The 19,044-nt window shown below is 48.6% G+C and overlaps 1 protein-coding gene across 1 annotated transcript; it reads left to right on the top strand.

The window, feature by feature from the left end:
• Positions 1-7,767: 7,767 nt before the first annotated feature.
• On the top strand, positions 7,768-10,816 carry IRX3 (iroquois homeobox 3). The gene is made up of 4 exons (XM_036751760.1): positions 7,768-8,124; positions 8,356-9,478; positions 9,693-9,759; positions 10,392-10,816. Exons 1-4 carry the CDS (start codon positions 7,804-7,806, stop codon positions 10,444-10,446), a joined length of 1,566 nt encoding a protein of 521 aa, XP_036607655.1. The 5' UTR covers positions 7,768-7,803; the 3' UTR covers positions 10,447-10,816.
• Positions 10,817-19,044: the final 8,228 nt, after the last annotated feature.

Raw genomic sequence — 19,044 nt, 5'->3', positions numbered from 1 at the left:
ACAGGTTGGAAGCTTAAGAATAACTTAATCTAATCCTTTACTTCTAGTCTGATAATGAAATAGTCTGCAAGCTAACTTGGTTGACATTCACTAGGTGATATCCCAGTGATCATCCCACTGGTTGTCCAGAAATTGGATGGGGAAGACAATGGAAAGGGAGATGGGCTATACAGAATTAGTCATTGACTCTTTCTATGCAATCAGCTTTGCCATCCTCTTTCTTAAGGTCTTGATGAGGACCCCAAATACATTTCCTGTCTAGTCTCCCAAAAGGGAGCAATTCAGCTATTCTCAGCAATTCAGCTATTCTTAGGGCTTCTAAAAAACCTTGAAAGTCCAAGAATACCACACTGGGAAAGCTGCTACTTAGCAAAACGAGTCATGGAAAGAGAAGAGCTTGAAGAGAATGAAATGTTTGCAGTTCATACCTAGAAGACTCTCATCTTCCATTTTCTCTGAACCCGGAAAGTAGAGGAGACATCAATCTATCAGCACAGATGTCCCATTTCCATAGCTGATAGTGCAAAGTAGCTTTCTGTTTTCTTTGTAGAGAGCTAAAAGTTTTAGAAACTCCTATCTTACAGAGCTATATGGGCACACATCAGCAAAATCTCCCTCTACCCTTCTCGCAATTCAGACTTTAAAATCTGGTGATTATTTTAAAAGGCTATAAAAGTTCAAAGTATAGTCAAAGAAAATTATGTTTAAATGCAAACAAACATCTTTTCCCAACCCTTCTCTTTCACTTCTTACTGATAATAATCTGCTCCTGATCTATATCTACACAGCCACTTTTCTTGGCTCTGTCCTAGATGATTTGCATTAAGCTTTAGGATCAAGTGGAGAAAAATCCTATCAACTCCTTCCCTTCCGAATTTTGCTTCTGTCAGTAGCTCTCACAACAGCTAGGAGGCCAGGCACACAGCCTTCTGCCCACTCTTGAACTGTCACTAATGTTATTCCATCAATCAGATGACAGCAGGTTTTAAAAGGTGATTTTTCATACACACGAGTCCTTTATGCTAAGCATGACACCTCTGAAGCCTGGAAAATTACAGCAAGGTCCAAGTTTTTTGACATTTTTCCTGTATAGTGCTGTGCCCATGACTACTCCTAAAGTGAAGAAAAAAGAATTGGGGGTTGGGTTAAAATGTCTAACTTCCAGGCAGTTCTCTGGGGACTCACAGATTAAGCAACCTCCTTGTACAATTCTGAATAAGCTAAGTGTCTCCAGGTGCCAGTATTTAATTGTGCATAGTTTTTTTTTTTTTAATCAAGGCAATCCTCCTCACAGGAAAACTATTTTTATGTTCAGCTTCCAATCTGAGCAGCAAGCAAGATCGTCTTCTTTTTTTTTTCTCCTTTTTAATTTTTTACCCTTTGCCTCCCTAGGAAGCTCAGCTCATACCTGTTTAAGGAGCTTAGGTGGTATTCCTGATGAGACATCCTACTTCTCAACTTCGGACACCCAAACTTGGCCTGTATCTCTCCAGTGAGTACAGGCTAGGCTGTCAGCGTTATTCCCTAATTAAACTCGAGGAGGGAGACGTCGAGGCACTGAGGCTGTGCTGCTGGGCGAATCAACTGAACAGTCACCCAGACAAGCCACGGCTCTGAAAAATAAAAACCCGTCTCCCAAGATTAACGAGGAGAGAGGGTTGTTCAGTACACAATGCGGCTGTGTTTGATCCACTGGCTTGTCACTTGAAATAGCAAACAATTTATTGCTATTAGGCGGCGTTGTCAGGCGCTAATTTCCTGGTACCGCTCAATCATGGGGCTCTAAACATTTTGGGAGAAGAAGGGGGAGGGAGAGGGGATTGTAGGGAGTATCTAAATGTAACCATTTGAGAACTTGGCGGGTGTTCCTTTAACGAGACATTAATGAGAAAAAAAAAAGAAACAAGCCCATTCTGAGCTATTGTTGAGAAGCTGGGGACCAGTGGACACAAAGAACCAGGGGGAAAAAAAAACCACAAAAACCACGGTCTTTAAAGAGTACGGGATGAGTTCACCTTATCACCCCCGGAGCTGGCTGGGAGACAGAGAGTCCTGCTAAGTGAAGGCAAATCATCTGCCATCCCAGCTGCGGCTGGACACCGAGCTATCTCGTATGTTTCACTTCCTTTCCATCAAAACTGCCGGGAATTGACCATTTTCATGCAACAATGCAAAACCCCTCATTACCATCTCCTAAATATGCATGAATAAAATGCTGAATAATGGCCGACCCCATGTCACCCTCACACTGGCCTCTTACTGTCCAATAAGCCAACATATTCATCTCTCAGAGATGGAGGGAGAGAGGGCAAAGGGGAAGGGGGCAAGATGGGGAAAAATAGAAGTGGTGGGAGGGACGATGATAAAGAGATAAGAGATAAAGGTAGAGAGACGAAGAGACACAGAGAAACCGAGACACAAAGAGAGAGCAACAGAGATAATGAGTGGAAGAATAAGAGAATGAAAATGTTGGGAACAAGGAAAGAGGGAGGGAGAGAGAGAGAGAGAGAGAGAGAGAGAGAGAGAGAGAGAGAGAGAGAGAGAGAGAGAGAGAGAGAGAGAGGGAGGGAGAGAGAGAGAAAGAAGTCAGGTGGAAAATAAAGTGATTCTGAAATGCTAACGAAAAAAATATCAGTCATGTTGAGTGACATTTTTTAAATCCGGGCATCTTCTCTGGGACGCGATATTATCTGACTGTCACGGAATGTGACAGGACGGGGCCGCCTGGCTGGTGTGAGGGGGCAGGACTGTGTGCGGGATTCTGCAAGAGTCTGAGGGCGGGCGGGTAAGAAAGAAATGAGTGCTCTCCGACTCCAAAGTCCCTGTGGGTTATCCTGCGGGCCTCGGCAGGATCCTTAAACTTGGAGGGAGAGAGACAAAGTTGTGTTGGTTAGGGGACACTGAACTGTATTTCCAAACAACCCATCCAAAACTCCATGTTATCCTCACAAATTAGGTTTGTTTCTCTCCTAATTAGTTACAATAATTCTTTCGGTGGACTCTCCACTGAGGACACACGCTCCAGTCACTCTGTAACCCGGAGGTTTCCCGTCACCTCTCTCGGTCACTCTGTTGGAAATTCAAAAACCTGGTAAGAAAACCACTCAGGGTTGAGAATCCGGCATATTTTCGAGTCCTGGCTGGGTGGAGGCTCAAAATGTCCCCATTCTGCCCGAGGAGAGGAGAGGAGAGGAGAGGAGAGGAGAGAGGAGGAAAAAATATTCTCAGCTCAATTTAAGTCTCATGGAAAGAGCTTACAACTGTAATTAAATCATTAAATTCTTGTCTACGCTTCACAGAGCGGAGAGAAATTAACTTCCCACCAACCTCATTTTCTATTTGAACATGAAATAATGATTTTCTGCCCGTCTAATTACAAAGCCAACATCTGATCAAGCCGGCATCCAGAGGGGATTATCGCATGCACAAGTATTAGACCTCATTACCAGCTTGAGTGCAAAATTATTACATCTTGTAATTGGATGGCGAGATTTATATACAGATCGGCCCGGTTTCTGTAAGATTGTAATTACAAGCTTCGTTGGTTAGCTACTTATCAGAACTTTGCAGGAAAACAAAACAAATGACTGAGCAGAATGAGCATTTCATTAACCTGTAACCCGACCACGGGGGAAGCAATGTAGCGCTCCTGTCGGCTTTCGGGAGCACCGGGAGCTCCAGCCAGGCCGAGCGGGGCCCGCTGGACAGCTGGGAGAGTAGGCGGCCACAGTAGGCCCGCCTGCTACATCCCGCTGCTGATCCCAAGTCACAGCCTGCTTAGGGGTTTTGCTCTCCGGAGACATGCAGGCACAGTAAGGAGGGCTCGTCAAAGTAGGGAGTAGAAATCAGCTTGAGGGACAGGCACTTTGGGTTCCTGAAAAGGCAGAGTGTCTGAGAGTGGGAGGAGTGGGGGTGGCGGGACCGAGGGACCTTGAGACCTGGAAACTCCCAGGGCCGATAAGTCCGAGGCCAGCTTAGTCCCTGGGCCTAAAAGCCGACAGTCAGCCTAAGAGGAAAGGGAGAGGTGACTGAGCAAACCCCACTGGTGAAGGGTGGTATGCCTGTATGGTCTGGTTTTTTTTTTCTTTTTGTCTGCTAATATACATTTACACACTCTCACTTTCACATAAGTATGTGTATACCTAATGTGCGTGTCTGCATTCTTAAATATGACATTCTTTCATCTTCTAACACCCAGCTCCCATATGTGTTCTTTTCTTTCTGGATCTGCCCAGAGATTACTCTTGGAGACAATTTGTGCGCAAAATTAATCTAGCCATAAACTCGAACTTCTGAGTGCACACTACGGGCGCTGGATCGGCCATAGGTATCCACCAATAGGTATACACTCTATCTGCACCTCGGGGATGCTCTTCTGCTCCACCGCAAACTGAACATCTAGTCTATCCGGGAGCTAGGCATATAGTGACTCTACTACTTCCAGAATTGTGCCAGTAGCTGTCCTAGAGAAGAGAAAGGAAAGGGGGGAGTCTTGTCAGGTCTCAGGAAGGAGTTGCTTTCTGGATTTCTTCATAGCTCCCCATTTCACTTTCCAAGAAGCCTACTCCCACTGAGGCGTGGATTGGAGTCTGATCAGTCAAGGCTGGGGGTGAGGGAGAGGGAAGGTGGTGAGGAGGAATGGAGGTGAGAGAACGATAGTTCTTAGTTCTCACAGCTCCGGGCAGGCTTCGAGTAGAGGGTTGGGAACGAATGCATTGGGGGGAGGAGTGGATGCTTCAGGATCTAGTCTTTCTACACTCCCTCCCCCCACCCCGTCCCCCACCTTCCCCTCTCTCATTTGCTGCGCGGACAGATCAATGAAGGATCGATGCAGGAGAATCTATCAGAGTTGTATTCTTTTTTTTCCCTTCCTCACAATATGGAATTGAATGCCAAGGTGCGTGATTCAGGCTCCTAGTGCACGATTCAAGCTCTTAGTCCCCCAAATCTCACCTTGAGGTGACCAAGGGACTGAGGCCCTTGTTTTTGTTTAAATACAGTAATTTAACACAATTAAAGCTCCTGCTTTGATGAGGCAGAGTTAATGGGGGAAAGGATTTGGCCCAAATCACTGTATTTGGTCTCCAGAGGGTAATATTGGGGACAGGTCTCACAGGGCTGGGTCTTCTTCGTCCAGTGCTTCTTCCCTTTCCAGGCCGTGCTTCCTGTCCCGCTGCTGGAAGTTTAGCCGGAAACGAAATCGGGCGCCGGGGTGCGGTAGCAAAGTGTGCTCGATCATCAAGGAGACAAGTCTACATTCGAGGTGGCTCTGGGGCCGGAAATAGCCTGACCCGAGGGCCAAAGTCAGAGGCTCCAGACCCTAAGACCTCCTCATGCCCCCTCCTCTAACTAACCGTCTTCTTTCAGCCTGGTCACTGTTTTTGTTCTGATGATTCCCCAGGATTTCTGTTTTCTTAATAATCAGCCACCATTGAAAATGTACAGGGACCGGGACAGCCATGGGTTGAGAGACAGAGAGAGACGGTCAGAGGGACAGACAGTAAGTGCCACACTCTCTGTGTGTTGGGTCCCACCCTCTGCTCTGTGCGAAATTCCTTATCATGGAGCTGAGGTCTTTGTCACTAGGGGCTGGGGCTACGGGCAACCGGGAACCAGGATCCGTCAGACAGATGGACACCACTAAGGAACCGGAGCTGTGGTGGAATTAGAAATCGATAACCCAATCAGGAAAGTGGAGGCCAAGTTTCCGCCTCCTCATTTACCGAAGGGGATAGAGAGTGAAGGTGCAGGAATAAAGATTAGATGCTCTCTCTCGTTGCCCGGAATTAAAAAGTATCAAGTCCCAGAATTGCTAGCGGCGCTATAGAGAGGAGTTTAATGAGATTAGCGACGTTCCTTCGGATTTCCCTAGCCCGATTCGGGGAATTTTAATCCCGGGGTTTGGTTGTGCTCTAATCTGCAGGAATCAAGAACTGGGGGGAGGGGGCACAGAGATTTCAGATTTCATTTCTGAAGAAATACGACAATTCCAAGAAGTACAATCAAAATCTCGGCCTCTTTGAACACGGGGTAGTCCGAGATGGGTTAGTGAGGGTCATAGGGAAACAGGAGAGAGAAAAATGCTGAGGGAAAGAACCGCGGGAGCGCTGGGATCGAAAGGGAGAGAACAGACCAAAAGGAAAATACTAACTTTAGAACTTCACAGATGTTATTCCAAAACTCTTTGTCGGCCCACAAAGGGGTCCTGCCTTCACATCCCACACCTTTGCCCCAGCCTCTGGGGCCAGGTATTCAGAAGTGCTTCCCAGGACACCACAGCCCGAAGGCCTCTCTCCTCCCAAGCACCAAGAGTCCCCAACCCCTAGGAGCCTGGGGCCCGCGGTCCTGGACGGGTGGGGGTGGGAATGGGGGGCGAGAACCAGCGTTAATTTTCTAATTAGAGATTCGCACTCGGTTACAAAGGCGTTAATGAGGGTAATTTAGGGGCAGCTCTCCAGCGGGTTTGCCCCGCCCCGGCGGGGGAGGTGGAGGCGGGATGGTGCTCCCGCCCCAAATCAGCAGTTTAATTTGGCTCAGCCTCTCCTTTTGAAGTGACTAGGCGAAATGCGGCTCTTTGAAGCCCAGATTAGGAAGAAATTACTACCCTCCCTCTTATCCCCTTTCGAATTCATTCCTGGCCCGAAATACTGCACTGGGGTGGGGGTGGAGGTGAAGGTACTGAGAGGAGGCCCTGGCTGGAAAAGGGACAGGGAGAAATAACCCTCCATGACACCAGTCTCATCCTCACAGCGCCCAAAACAACCACTCTACTAAAAATCCACCAAACTAGGATATTTCCCCATTTATACAGCAACCCTTGCTCCAACCCCCTGGGTAGGTGAGAATGCTGGAGAGAAGGGGAGTTCATTGCACACTTATTTATTAAACTCCCTATATGCTTCCCAGCATAAACCTTTCCTTGCCCTCGTCCCCACCCCCTCCCAATCGAATCTCTCCGCTCTTCAGAGAAGGGGCGGGAGAAGGACTCTTGCCCCCCGCGGTACATCCGCACGGGGCAGGGCTCACCCTACTGTAACGCGCACCCGGGATTGGCGATCTCCGAAAGGAGACAGGAGAGAAAGTCGAATAAGCGAGCGAGACGTCAGGCCAGAGATTTGGGGAAGGGAGAGGGAGGGGAAAGAGTGAGGGACACACACACACTGCATACACACAACACCCTTAGTGACCACAAACCCCGAGCAGAGGTGGGGAGTATCAGCCAAAGAGCAGTAGCAAAGTGGGAGGGAGGGAGGGAGAGAGAGAGAGAGAGAGAGAGAGAGAGAGAGAGAGAGAGAGAGAGAGAGAAGAGAGAGAGAGAGATTGTGGGGGAGAACACACACAGAAAGAAGAAAAAGAGGGTGCAGAGGAAGTAAGAAAGAAGAGGGGGAAGAAGAAGAGAGGAGAGAGCAGCCTGGGAAAAGAGAAATCGGAGATATTGAGAGAGGATAGGAGACAGTAGAGTACTGAGGGGGAAAAGGAAAGCTGGAGAGGAGGGGCTTGAGGCAAAGTAGAAATGTCAATCAGCTCCGGGAGCCCCGGTAATCTCCGCCAATCTGTTAGGACCTGACCTGGCTCCGAGCCGCTGCTGCCGCCGCCGCCGCCGCCGCCGCCGCGGAGCAGATCAATAGGGGAGCGCGAAGCGGAGCGCAGCGCAGGGCAGCGCAGTGCGGGAGTCAGTTCCCGCGCCCGAAGCCCCCAGCCCCCGATGCCTGCGGGAGCCCGCGGGCGGCGCTGAGCAGGGCGGCCCCGGGGCCGGCCCCCCGCTCCGTCCGCCCTCCCCCCCCCCCGGGCCCCGGCTGCACCATGTCCTTCCCTCAGCTCGGATACCAGTACATCCGCCCTCTCTACCCGCCAGAGCGTCCTGGGGCTGGAGGCGGCGGTGGCGGCGGCGCTGGTAGCGGTGGAGGCACTGGCGGGGCGGGCGGAGGAGCCAGTGGAGGGGCCCGGAGCGGCCCGGGCGGCGGGGCCACAGAGCTGGCAGCCTCCGGGACTCTGTCCAATGTGCTCTCCTCTATGTACGGAGTCGGAGCGCCCTACGCAGCCGCCGCTGCAGCCGCAGCTGCAGCCCAGGGCTACGGCGCTTTTCTGCCCTACACAGCTGAACTGCCCATCTTCCCGCAGCTGGTAAGCACAGCCGGGGGAGCCGACGGGACCCAGAAGTTGGGGTCGGGAATGGCGGGGGAGGGGGATAGACTTGGCAGATTGCTGGGTACTATGGGTGCGGGGGCTGAGGATCCAGTACTACACGGGTATACCAGGGCACATGGGAATGGGAAAGGGTATACAGACTAGGAGCGCAGAAGGTATCTCACCCCTGCACCCTCCGCGCCTGTCCCCTCCCTCGTGTTTGCACAGGGTGCGCAATATGAGTTAAAGGAGAGCCCAGGAGTGCAGCATCCTGCCGCAGCAGCCGCCTTCCCGCACCCCCACGCAGCCTTCTACCCCTACGGCCAGTACCAGTTCGGCGATCCGTCCCGTCCCAAAAACGCGACTCGAGAGAGCACTAGTACGCTGAAGGCCTGGCTCAATGAGCACCGCAAGAACCCGTACCCCACCAAAGGCGAGAAGATCATGTTGGCAATCATTACCAAGATGACTCTCACCCAGGTCTCCACCTGGTTCGCCAATGCTCGGAGGCGCCTCAAGAAGGAGAACAAGATGACCTGGGCACCCCGAAGTCGCACGGACGAGGAGGGCAATGCATATGGCAGTGAAAGAGAGGAAGACGAGGAAGAGGATGAAGAAGATAGCAAACGAGACCTGGAACTGGAAGAGGAAGACTTAGGTGGGGAGGAGGAGGACGCAGGGGGCGAGGGCCTGGGCGAGGAGGAGGAGGACGAGGAGATAGACCTGGAGAATTTAGATGGAGCAGTCTCGGGATCCGAGTTGTCGCTGGTCACCGCAGCCCGGCGAGATGCGGACCTCAGCCTGGGGACCATTTCGGACGCTAAGAATAGCGACTCGGAGGACGGCTCTGAGGGCTTCGAGGAGAGACCACCTCCGGTCCTACCCTTAGCCCCAGCTCCACCGCCTGCGGGTCCAGTGCCCCCGTCCACTCCCTCTCCTCCAACTGGCTTGGATCCTTGCGTTCCGGCCCCAATTCCGCCTTCCACACTGCAGAAACCCAAAATCTGGTCTTTGGCTGAGACTGCCACTAGTCCGGACAACCCACGCCGCTCTCCGTCTGGCGCCGGGGGCTCTCCCCCGGGAGCAGCAACCGCACCACCACCAGCCCTACAGTTAGCCCCCGCTGCCGCAGCAGCCGCCGCAGCCGCGGCTCACAGACTAGTCACCGGGCCTCTGGGCAAGTTTCCCCCGTGGACCAACAGGCCATTCCCAGGCCCACCTCCCGCCCCCCGCCCGCACCCTCTCTCCCTGCTCGGTTCGGGTCCCCCGCATCTGTTGGGGCTACCAGGCCCTCCAGGTCCCTCTGCTGCCGCCGCCTTCGCCCGGCCTGCGGAGCCCGAAGGCGGAACAGGTGATTATTGAGCGCCGGAGAAAAGTGGCAGGGGGCAGGCTAAGGGAGGAAACCGTGGGGTTTTGTAAGGATACCACCCTGGGGTGGGAGTCGAACCCTTGAGCAGATCCCTGGGCTAGGAGGGGGAGTCAGACCCAGGCCCCGATTCCTTAGCTCGGGCTCCTCACGTCCATAGCACACAGCTCTAAAAGGCCGTTTTTTCCTTCCCTCCTAGATCGCCCTAGTGCCTTGGAAGTAGAGAAAAAGTTACTAAAGACAGCTTTCCAGCCCGTGCCCAGGCGGTAAGAGACCCTACTGGGAGAAGGAGGGTGGGTGGGTAGTAGGAGTACTGTGACATATACACCCAGGGGAAAGAGAAAAGGGACCATAGGAAGCTTTTTTGGAGGAGGGGCATGCTGTTTCGAGCCAATTCCATCGGGAAACGTGCATTTGGCTTCCAAAGAACCAGATCTAACCTTTTTCCTCTCCCTTAGCCCTGGGTCTTTCTTAAACCCACCTAAAGTCACTAAATTTTTGAGACGTTGTTTAAGCAGCCTGGGGAATCAAAAGCTCTGCGGGTACCGGGCCGAGACTGTTTTCTTGCTCAGTTTGGGAAAGCGGGTCCCCGAACTGATCAACGCCTCCCTTTCCTTCCGGTTCCCCGAATGGAGGGCCACGAGGAAGGATGGAAGGCCACTGGGCCTCGGGCTTGGTCACTGGGCCCCGGGTTTGGCCTCAGCCCATGATCTAAGGAACATTTTTTTTCCCGTCATGGTTTCGGGTCGATGTATGTGTGACATATACATATACAAATAAACTGCGATATAGAGCATTTTAAATTTGAATCCTTCCCCTCCCTTGAGAGGGGCCCCGGGCTTCCCATCCCAGGCCCACTTAATCATGCCTCCTTGTGCTGTCTCTCTCTTTCTTCCAGGCCCCAGAACCATCTGGACGCGGCCCTGGTTTTATCGGCGCTCTCATCATCTTAGTTTCCCCTCCCGTTTTTTAAATTTTGTTGTAATGATTGTAAAAAAAAATATTGCTCTGTATAGTTATGACTTGTAAGCATGTCCGTGTATGAAAAACTAAACACAAAACAAAAAGGAGGAAAAAAAAACATCCCACCCCTCACCTCTTTGCCACCCCCCCAACCCACACCTCTTCTATGCTCTCCTCGAGATTAGCTGAGTTTGTAAGGTTATTGGGGGAGGGGGGGACGGGGAGTCCAGTGAGAATTAGGTGTGTCGATTTTTTTTTTGTATATACAGTAAAAAAAAATGTACATATGTGTGAACCAAATTGTACAACAAAGTTATCTATTTTTGGCTAAATAAATGAGCTGGTGCCACTTTGACTATACCCGTGCCTGTCCGGCCCTAGGACGAATTTTTTTTTTCTGGGTGTTTTCGAGTCCTGGAACCGTGTGAGAGGAGAGAGATGAGATTCAAACCAAGAAACTCAAGAGATTAGGGAAGAGGAAGAGATGGGTCAAAGGATGAGCAAAGAACAACTGAAAAAAGAAAAGGAAGGAGAGATGCAGGGAAACAGAAACGCGAGAAAACTATGGAGCTAGAGGCAGGGGACCCTAGAGCAAGGAACCTAGAAGATCTAGAAAACTTGGCCGAGAGGTTCGTTCAGGATGTAGTTATGTCTCTAAGGCATCCGTCTGGGTAGGGTCTCAAGGTGACAAAGATGGAGGGAGGAGAAATGAAAGGAAAGCTCTGTGTGTGTGTGTGTGTGTGTGTGTGTGTAGTGTGTACGAAAGGAAAGGAAAGAAGGGTAGGGGTATTCCTTTTCAATGGTCCATGTTGGACCATTCCTCTGAAGCTAAGATTCCCGGTGCTAAATCCCAGAAACCACTGAAAGTGGAGACTTCAGAGGAACTTGAGGGGTGACTGAGCCGGGAAACAGCGTCTAGAGCTGGGATGGGGTGGGGGAACTGGGGGAGGAAGCTGGGGAATTTTGGGGCAGGAGCTCCCCCTACAGGAGAAAAATACCCTCTTGCCGTGTCTTCTTGCCCTTCTCCTGCCGGCCTGAGTGCCTCGCCCGTTCTTAATCTGACTTCCTCCTCTTCGCCTTCCCCTTCTTTGACTTGAGGGCAGAAATCGAGATGGTCCAACTACCCCTGCCTGTGGGGGCGGACATCAGGCGGGGAGAACTATGGTCTTTTGGCACCTCTATTTTCGGTGCAGAAAACTTTGAGCAGCCAGAAATTGGGTTTACTCTGACCTGAGGAATTCACCCCCATATCGGGGTGTGTGCGAATTATCCAGGTCGCTGGGGCTGTTTTGGAAGTTGTTTCCAAACCCGAGAGGTCGAACGGCCTCATTTCCATGACTCATTTTCACCCTCTGGAGCAGAGGGCACTGGACTGGAGACGCGCCGGGCAAAGCTTTGACCCAGCGAGCGAGGAACGCGGGTGTGCGTAGGGGATTGCGGGTAGGGGAGAGAAGTGCAACAGGGACGGAAAAAGCGGGTCGCTGTGGCCATACCTAACAAGGCGCGGCAGAAGGGGGAACCCCTCGTGGGGAGGAGAAGAGAACTTAGGGCGAAGGGCAGGGAAATCACTTGGGAGAGTGCAGGGAGCGAGTCTGTCTCTTTCGTCCCAGGCTCTGCGCCATCCGATCGTTTTCTTCTGCTAGTGTTGAATGAGGCAAACCCCTCATCTGTTGGCAGACAGATGCTTGGGACCCGAGGAGGGAAGTGGGGACTGCGGGGTGGGTAGCGAACTGTTCTCATTTGGGAAAGGAACGAGCTTGGGCTTTTTCTTCTTCTTTTCTTTTTCAGAGAGCCATCTCACCGTGCCAGACGGAAAATAAATCGGGCCTAGACGCCTGTTTCTGTCTGGAGCCCTCTCGCTGTCTCTTTCCTTTTGTCTACTTTATGTGTTTTGGGGGTTTCTCTAAATTGCTGCGTGTTATCTTTATAGACCCAGAGTTATGCGTCCCCCTGACATGCTTCTACTAGGGCTACACCCTGGAAGATCACGGGTCCAATCCTGGCCTTGCTGTTCCCTTCTAATTTTCCGAGGGGTGTCAGTTTTAGGTGATAAACTAGGGCTTGGAGTGTGATGGACGGGAGAGGGTATATTCCACACACCATCTACCCAATCTTGAGTCCTAGGCTAGAGGGAAGGAACCAGGGCGAGAAAAGGAACCAGGGTGAGAAAAGGAACCAGGGTGAGGAAAGGAGAGAGACCTCAGAGCTGTAAAGGGAGCTTTTGCTAAGGGGTCGTTTCCGCAGCCTGCCCTTTTCCAGTCTGGGGAGGTGGGAGGGACCACTCATACCTAAAAGGAAGCTAAAGTGGGAAAGTGGTCTCTCAGGGGGTAGGAGTAAATGACAGAGAAAGAAATAAAATTGTTACAGAAGAGGGAAAGGCGCTGGTGTCCAGGTTGGTTCCAGAGGCTCCCAAGATGATAGTTCTAATTTCAATTTAAATTCCTGGACCTTCTTTCAGACCACATTCCTCAGATTTAGGTCCATAGAAATACAGGCCCACTCCTCTATATCAGACGTGTAAAAACCAGGTTTCCAATTTCCGAGGATAGAGAGGTGAGAAGCTGAGATGAGAATAGGATCCCAAACCGGGAAAGGAAATTTCCAGGACCCAGCTGCCAAAGAGCTAGGTTTGAGATCTAAGTCTAAAATTGTCGGAGAAAAAAGGTTTGTTTGTTTGTTTGTTTGTTTTTAACCACCTGGGACATTTAAAGAAGTTTCGGATCCAATCTTCTTTCCAGCTTATATTATCCTGGAGCTTATTATTCAATGAAAAATACAGACCTCTGACAAGATAGATTCCTTCCCCATTTGGTAGGGAGTTGGGGTGTTTTAGGTTAGTTAAATAGATGTAAACATTAGAATGGTTGGTATGTTTCCAGACTAGGAGTTTTGTAAACTAGGAAGAATAGATGAGATAGTTTCTTTTCTTCTTTTTTTTTAAAACACAATTTAGTTGTAGATTTATTTTATTATACCTATTTCATTGGTTTTTTTTTTTCAGTTCATTTGCCTTTCTCACTTTGGCTCTCCTTTTTTTCCTAACTGATTTTTTAACCTGCTCTGGTCTTAGGGGCTTCAGCAGCTCAAGTTATTCCTGGGTGTTGATCCCTAAAATTTGAAAGGAAAACAACAAAAGAGAGGTATCATTCTTAGTCCTGATTAAGCTTAAATTAGAAATAAAATATGTCAATCACTCTGTCTAGAAGGGGTCCCTGCTGTCTGGGCTGGTTATGCAAAGCACACTAAGGTATATAGGGATAATCAATTAGGTCAGGGGAAGGAGTATGTGTCACTTGCCTCCCTCATTATCTCCATGGAGTAGACGGAGTAGGGGATGCATGTCACTAGGGCTAGGGAGCCAGAGGAGAATAAAATTATCTCCCTAAGTGATTGGCCACCTCTGGGACAAGAACATTAACATGTTAAAATTGAATTTGTTTTAGAGGAAAACTGGGAAGGAAGCAGGATCTAATCCCCTCCCCATGCCAGAGAGAAAACCCAAAGGGGTCAGGCAGTTCTTAGTCCAGAGAAGGCTCCAGGGAGAAGTGGAAAGGTTACAATCATTATGGCCCCTTACCCCCATGGCCCAATAAAAGGGGAGGAAAGGAGAGAGAATAGTCATTAAGCAGGCATCTCACCAGGGGAATAACAGGACAGAGTGTCCCCCCTTCTTGAGAGTTAGTTCTCCATCATGATCCAGTCAGCTTTCATCATAACAGCTACCCTGGGAAGATCATAAGAAACCATTCATCTTAGACTGGTTAGTATTCTGGAAAAATCAGAGGGACCCGTTGAGTAAGTACTATTCCCATGCCCTAACCTTCTAGAACTGGGATTTTAAGTGTTTGGAGATTCTATCAGGAATTCAATTTGGAACTGCATCCATCTGGAAATTCACTCCCTAGCCCAGAAAGATATCTCTAGTTACACAATACCAAACATCCCAATGAAAACTGGAAAACAAAGCAGATTTACATAGTGACATGACTTATTATTTACTTTATAATACTTTATCATGCCTTGAGGTTTGCAGGGTGCTTTCCTCACATGAACCCTGTGAGGTAAGTAATGCTTCTTCTTTCATTATCTCCATCTTACAGATGAGGAAAACAGAAGCACAGAGTGGTTTCGACTGACCCAAGATCATACAACTAGTAAATGCTAGGATTCAAAAACAGGCAGTACTAAATGAATCTGGCATCCTTTCTGCTCTGCCATACTGCCTAGTAAAAACACATATGTTTAAAAATCTGTATACTTGGAAATGTGTAGAAATGGCTCATATCCAAACTCCAACATGACTTTACACAAGTAACTCCAGGTTGCTGTTTTCTCCCTTGTAAAATAAGAGGCTTGGATTAGATGATGCGTAAGGTCCCTTCCAACTCTGACTTTCTGCTCTTTTGATTAGAACAGAAATGAAACCAAATTATACCCTGGATGCTTCAGTTAACCTGAGTACTTTGGGAAAACAAGAAATCAAACAGCGAACAAAACAGGACATTTTTCTAGTACAGAAGCAGTCTCAGTGGGGCTTGGAGACTAAATAAATGCAGCCTAGTTGGATTATTCCCTCTCTTGGTACAAGAGTACCCCCCAAACCCTTTACTTCCAGATGGGAAATGGAGCCGTCAACAACTGGCCAGGGGAAACTATCAAAGGAGTTACAGAAGATTTTCAAACGTAGGACTGCAAGTGAGAAAGGAGAGAGAAGAACCTCATAAAATGTAGCATGCTACATACACAGCCCCTTAGCGGTTGTCATTTTAGTGGACAGAATGCTCTGGCTGGAGCTGCATCAGCCTAGTCTGATTTAAAAAAAAAAAAAGTCATCGCTATTGTATGGCAGGCCTAGCTTTGATGCTGCCGCTTTACTCTGTGAGAAAGGCTCTGGCCTTTATAAGACTATTCCAATTGTCCCAACTGAGGAACTGAACAAAAGCTACTCTTATTGGGGAGGGGTGAGGAGGGGAGGCAGTAAAGTGGGAAGGAGGGGGAGTGAGTGGGAAGGAGGGAACAGAGAGGAACAGAGGAGGAAGGATAAGAAGGAAGGGAGAGCCAAGTGAAGGCAATCTGGGACAGGTGCTGATCCAAGCTCTAGTATTCTATCCCAGAAAAAAAAAAACAAACAAACAACTCCAAGTTGGCACAGGAGCCTTATTGAAACGGTATGGTGTGGTGGTGCTTTATGCTTTTAAGTCTCTTGGCCCTGTAGATCGAGTGAGATGGAACAGGATGATGTTCTTGCTAGGAAAGAAAGGCAAATTTAAATTCACCTTGCCGTGAGTTTGATAGCAAGAACAGAAACTGTTCAGGCCCTTCTGTAGTCAGTCTGGAAGCAGGGCCAGACTCAGTGTGAATGCCATAATAATGAGAAGTCCAAGATGGTGGTACCTGGATGAGAAGAACAAAGCCAGGAGTTTGTAGCGGCCTATTTCCCCTGGTTTGTTTGTAATGTTGAAAACAGGCTCCCAAGATTTTCTGAAAGAAGAATTCTTGGGTGGTTTGGTTCCCTACCCACAGGAACTTTTCTGGATTTGTTTATTTGTTTGTTTATTTATTCAACTGGGTGGGGGAGAAGAGAGGAGGGTGGAGTCACACTTGTCCGGGTGGAGGAGGAAGACAAAGCCTGGGTAAGGTCTTATTCTCTAGCCCCAGCCAGTCAGAATGGGAAGCCGGATGATTTCATGGCTTTTGTCCAGGAGTGGAGGGGACTGAATTCTCTCACTGCATTAGGCCACTAACAAGTGGGACTGGAGCCCTCTAGGGCCTTTGTAGTGCACTCATCTGAGAGATTGCGCTTTTCTCGGCCCTTCAGATTTATTTTGCCAAAGTTACAGGGCAATTATGGAAATGCGCCCTTTGAAGCCAGACTGATTTCTCTTTATTTTCTTCTCCCTGACAAAGCAAAGCTTCCCTTGCCTACTGTGTTTTTCCCCTACCCCCACTCCCTTTCCTTTCGTTCCTCTATTTCTCCAGCAATCATTGGGGGAGGGAAAGGAACAGGAGGGGAGGGGGAGGGAGTTTCCAGGGGTGATTTCAGAAATTCTTTTAAATTAAAAAAAAATTGATGATATATGTTTATGTGTATATATCAATATAGGTTTTTAAGTGAGTCTTTGAAGGCCAAGAGAGAGGGAAGAGAGAAAACAAGAGCAAGGGAAAGACACACCCACAAGTGTGTGTGTGCTCCGTGTGTGGGTATATGACGTCTCCCCTGTGCCAGGGCCCTCAGGACCGGCCCGGGCAGGCGAAGCTGCCGATAACTGGCAGGCAGGAGAATGTTTGGCTAACTGATTGGGCCAGCTGTCTCAGGTTCCTACCATGCCTGGGGAGTTGTCAGCCCCACAAATTCAGCAGGGTAAGTGTTTTGCTCTCTTTACCTCACATCTCAGAAGCAAGAGGCCCAGAATAAACAGAGCTGTACTTTCTCAGCTTTGTACATTATTTATCATTGTGCTACAGAATCTAGAGGCTGTGTGTGAACCAAGCCCATGGATTTCTTACCTCTTACCCCACTTGAATTCATACCCTGATGTTGAGGAAATGTGTCTGAAGCCAGATGTTGGAGAATTTAGCTCTGGGGGTGGAAAGTTGACAAACCTGATTGTCTTTCTGCACAGTGGCTCAAGTTTCTAATTCTTTGGATAGTGCCCATGCTGTCTATTTCCATATTTCTCTTTTTCTCCTTCCTTCCTTCAAGGATCTGGGGTGAATTACTCAGAGCCTGAACCTTTGAACAAACAGGACAGGAAGTTTTTTCCTCTCCTAGGGAGTTCAGGGTTCCCTTCTGAGTTGGCTGATTCTTTTAAACATTCTATTCCCTTTCCCTCCTTTCATGGTGGTCAGAAGTTTATCTGCATACCAGAGCAGCTTTCTTTAGATCCAGGTAGATTCCAAGCTGAGTACCTTACAGTGTGCCTAACAGAATAAATGAGATAGAGAAAAGGAATAGAGTTAGCAACTGATCTGTGTAAAAAGAGGGTGGGGGCTGCCTATGCACACTGAGTTTCAGAGAGTCCTATGGTTGAAGGAAGGCCTGTTAGCTGAACCACAGATAGTTTAGTGAGGCGTTAGGGAAGATTATTACAATTGTTACTTTCGTACCCTTGGAGGCCTGAAGTTCCTGTTGGTATAAAGGAGTTGGGACATGCTCTTCTCAATGTCCACATCCAAAGTTATTCATTCTTGCCCAGAAGAGACAAGAAAGGCTAAGTTACAGAGCCACTCTGTTTCCTTTGTTGTTCAATAATAATAGCCATCATGTATATAGTGTTTTAAGTTTCACAAAGTACTTTCTATGTGTTAAATCACGCAATCCTTACAACAACCCTGTAAGGTAGGTTCTATTATTATCCCTATTTTACAGGCAGGTGAATGTAAATGACTTATATGACTTTCACAGGGTTACACAGCTAGTTAGCCAAGTGTCTGAGGGAAGATTCAAACTCAGGTCTTCCTGATTCCAAGTCCAGAATTCCACTTCCTCTATCATCTAGCTGCCACATGCTATACTGCATCCTTTGGGCTTGCAGGCTCAGAGGACAGAAAAGCAGAAAGATGACTGGTAGCACAGTGTAGAAGGAGCCCTGCCTGGGGAATCAGAAGATTTTGGTTCTATGACCAGCTCTGCCACTGATTGACTGTGGCAAGTCACTTGTCTCTGGGCTTTGGTTTTATCATCTGCCAAATGGAGTTTGACTATATTAGGTTTCTTAACGGGAGGTCACAAACTTTTCAAAAAATCATAACTGTGTTTCAATATAATTGGATTCCTTTGCGATCGTCTTTTCATTTCAGGCATTTAAAAATATTATTCTAAAAATGGGTTCATTCATTTCACCAGATTGCCACAGGGGTTCAAGATACAAAGCAGGTTAAGAATTCCTGGATAAAACAATCTCTATTGTCCCTTCATCTCTAACCTTCCAGCAATCTTTGAACTGTGCCCTACGGTGGTCCACTCCCATGAGCTAACAGACAATTCCATATTAAGAGCACAAAGCTGATAAACATTTGCATTTTCCTAGGTTGTTTTTGGCAGCTAGGTGGCTCATAGAATAGAGTACCAGGCCTGGAGTTAAGAAGACCAGAGTTCAAATACATTCTCAGACATTTACTGGCTGTGCGACCATAGGCAAGTCACTTACCCCTGTTTTCTTCAGTAAGATGAGTTGGAGAAGGAATGGCAAACCACTCCAGTATCTTTGCCAAGAAAACCCCAAATGGGGTCAAGAAAAGTTGGACATGACCAAAACAACTGAACAGCAACAAAGGGTGTTTTTATTCCTGGGACTTTCTTCAATAGGTATTGAGAAAGGAAATGACCATCTTGTGGAAGGGGGCAAAGACCTCCCTGCCTCATGCTTACTTGCCGCTTGGATCGTGAGAGAGGCCAATCTCTTAAAAAATATTATAGGGCCAACCTTATGCTGAGATGAAGCAGGTGGCTATCCATGTGAGACATTTTGAGGAACACTCCTCTCACCCCAAGCATTCTGCTATTTGACATTCTATCAGGATCATTCATTTATGATAAGTACCCCCCTTCTCCAGGGGCTCACGAGTGCTAGAATTGGAAAACGAAG

This window comes from Trichosurus vulpecula, chromosome 3 (assembly GCF_011100635.1).
Source record: "Trichosurus vulpecula isolate mTriVul1 chromosome 3, mTriVul1.pri, whole genome shotgun sequence".
NCBI classification, from domain to species: domain Eukaryota; kingdom Metazoa; phylum Chordata; class Mammalia; order Diprotodontia; family Phalangeridae; genus Trichosurus; species Trichosurus vulpecula.
This window is presented reverse-complemented; position numbering and strand designations above follow the sequence as displayed.

Coding starts and splice junctions, on each gene's coding strand:
- IRX3 (XM_036751760.1), top strand. CDS start 7,804: ATGTCCTTCCCTCAGCTCGGATACCAGTACATCCGCCCTCTCTACCCG. Junction 9,479..9,692: donor GGAGCCCGAAGGCGGAACAG/GTGATTATTGAG, acceptor CTTCCCTCCTAG/ATCGCCCTAGTGCCTTGGAA. Junction 9,760..10,391: donor TTCCAGCCCGTGCCCAGGCG/GTAAGAGACCCT, acceptor TCTTTCTTCCAG/GCCCCAGAACCATCTGGACG.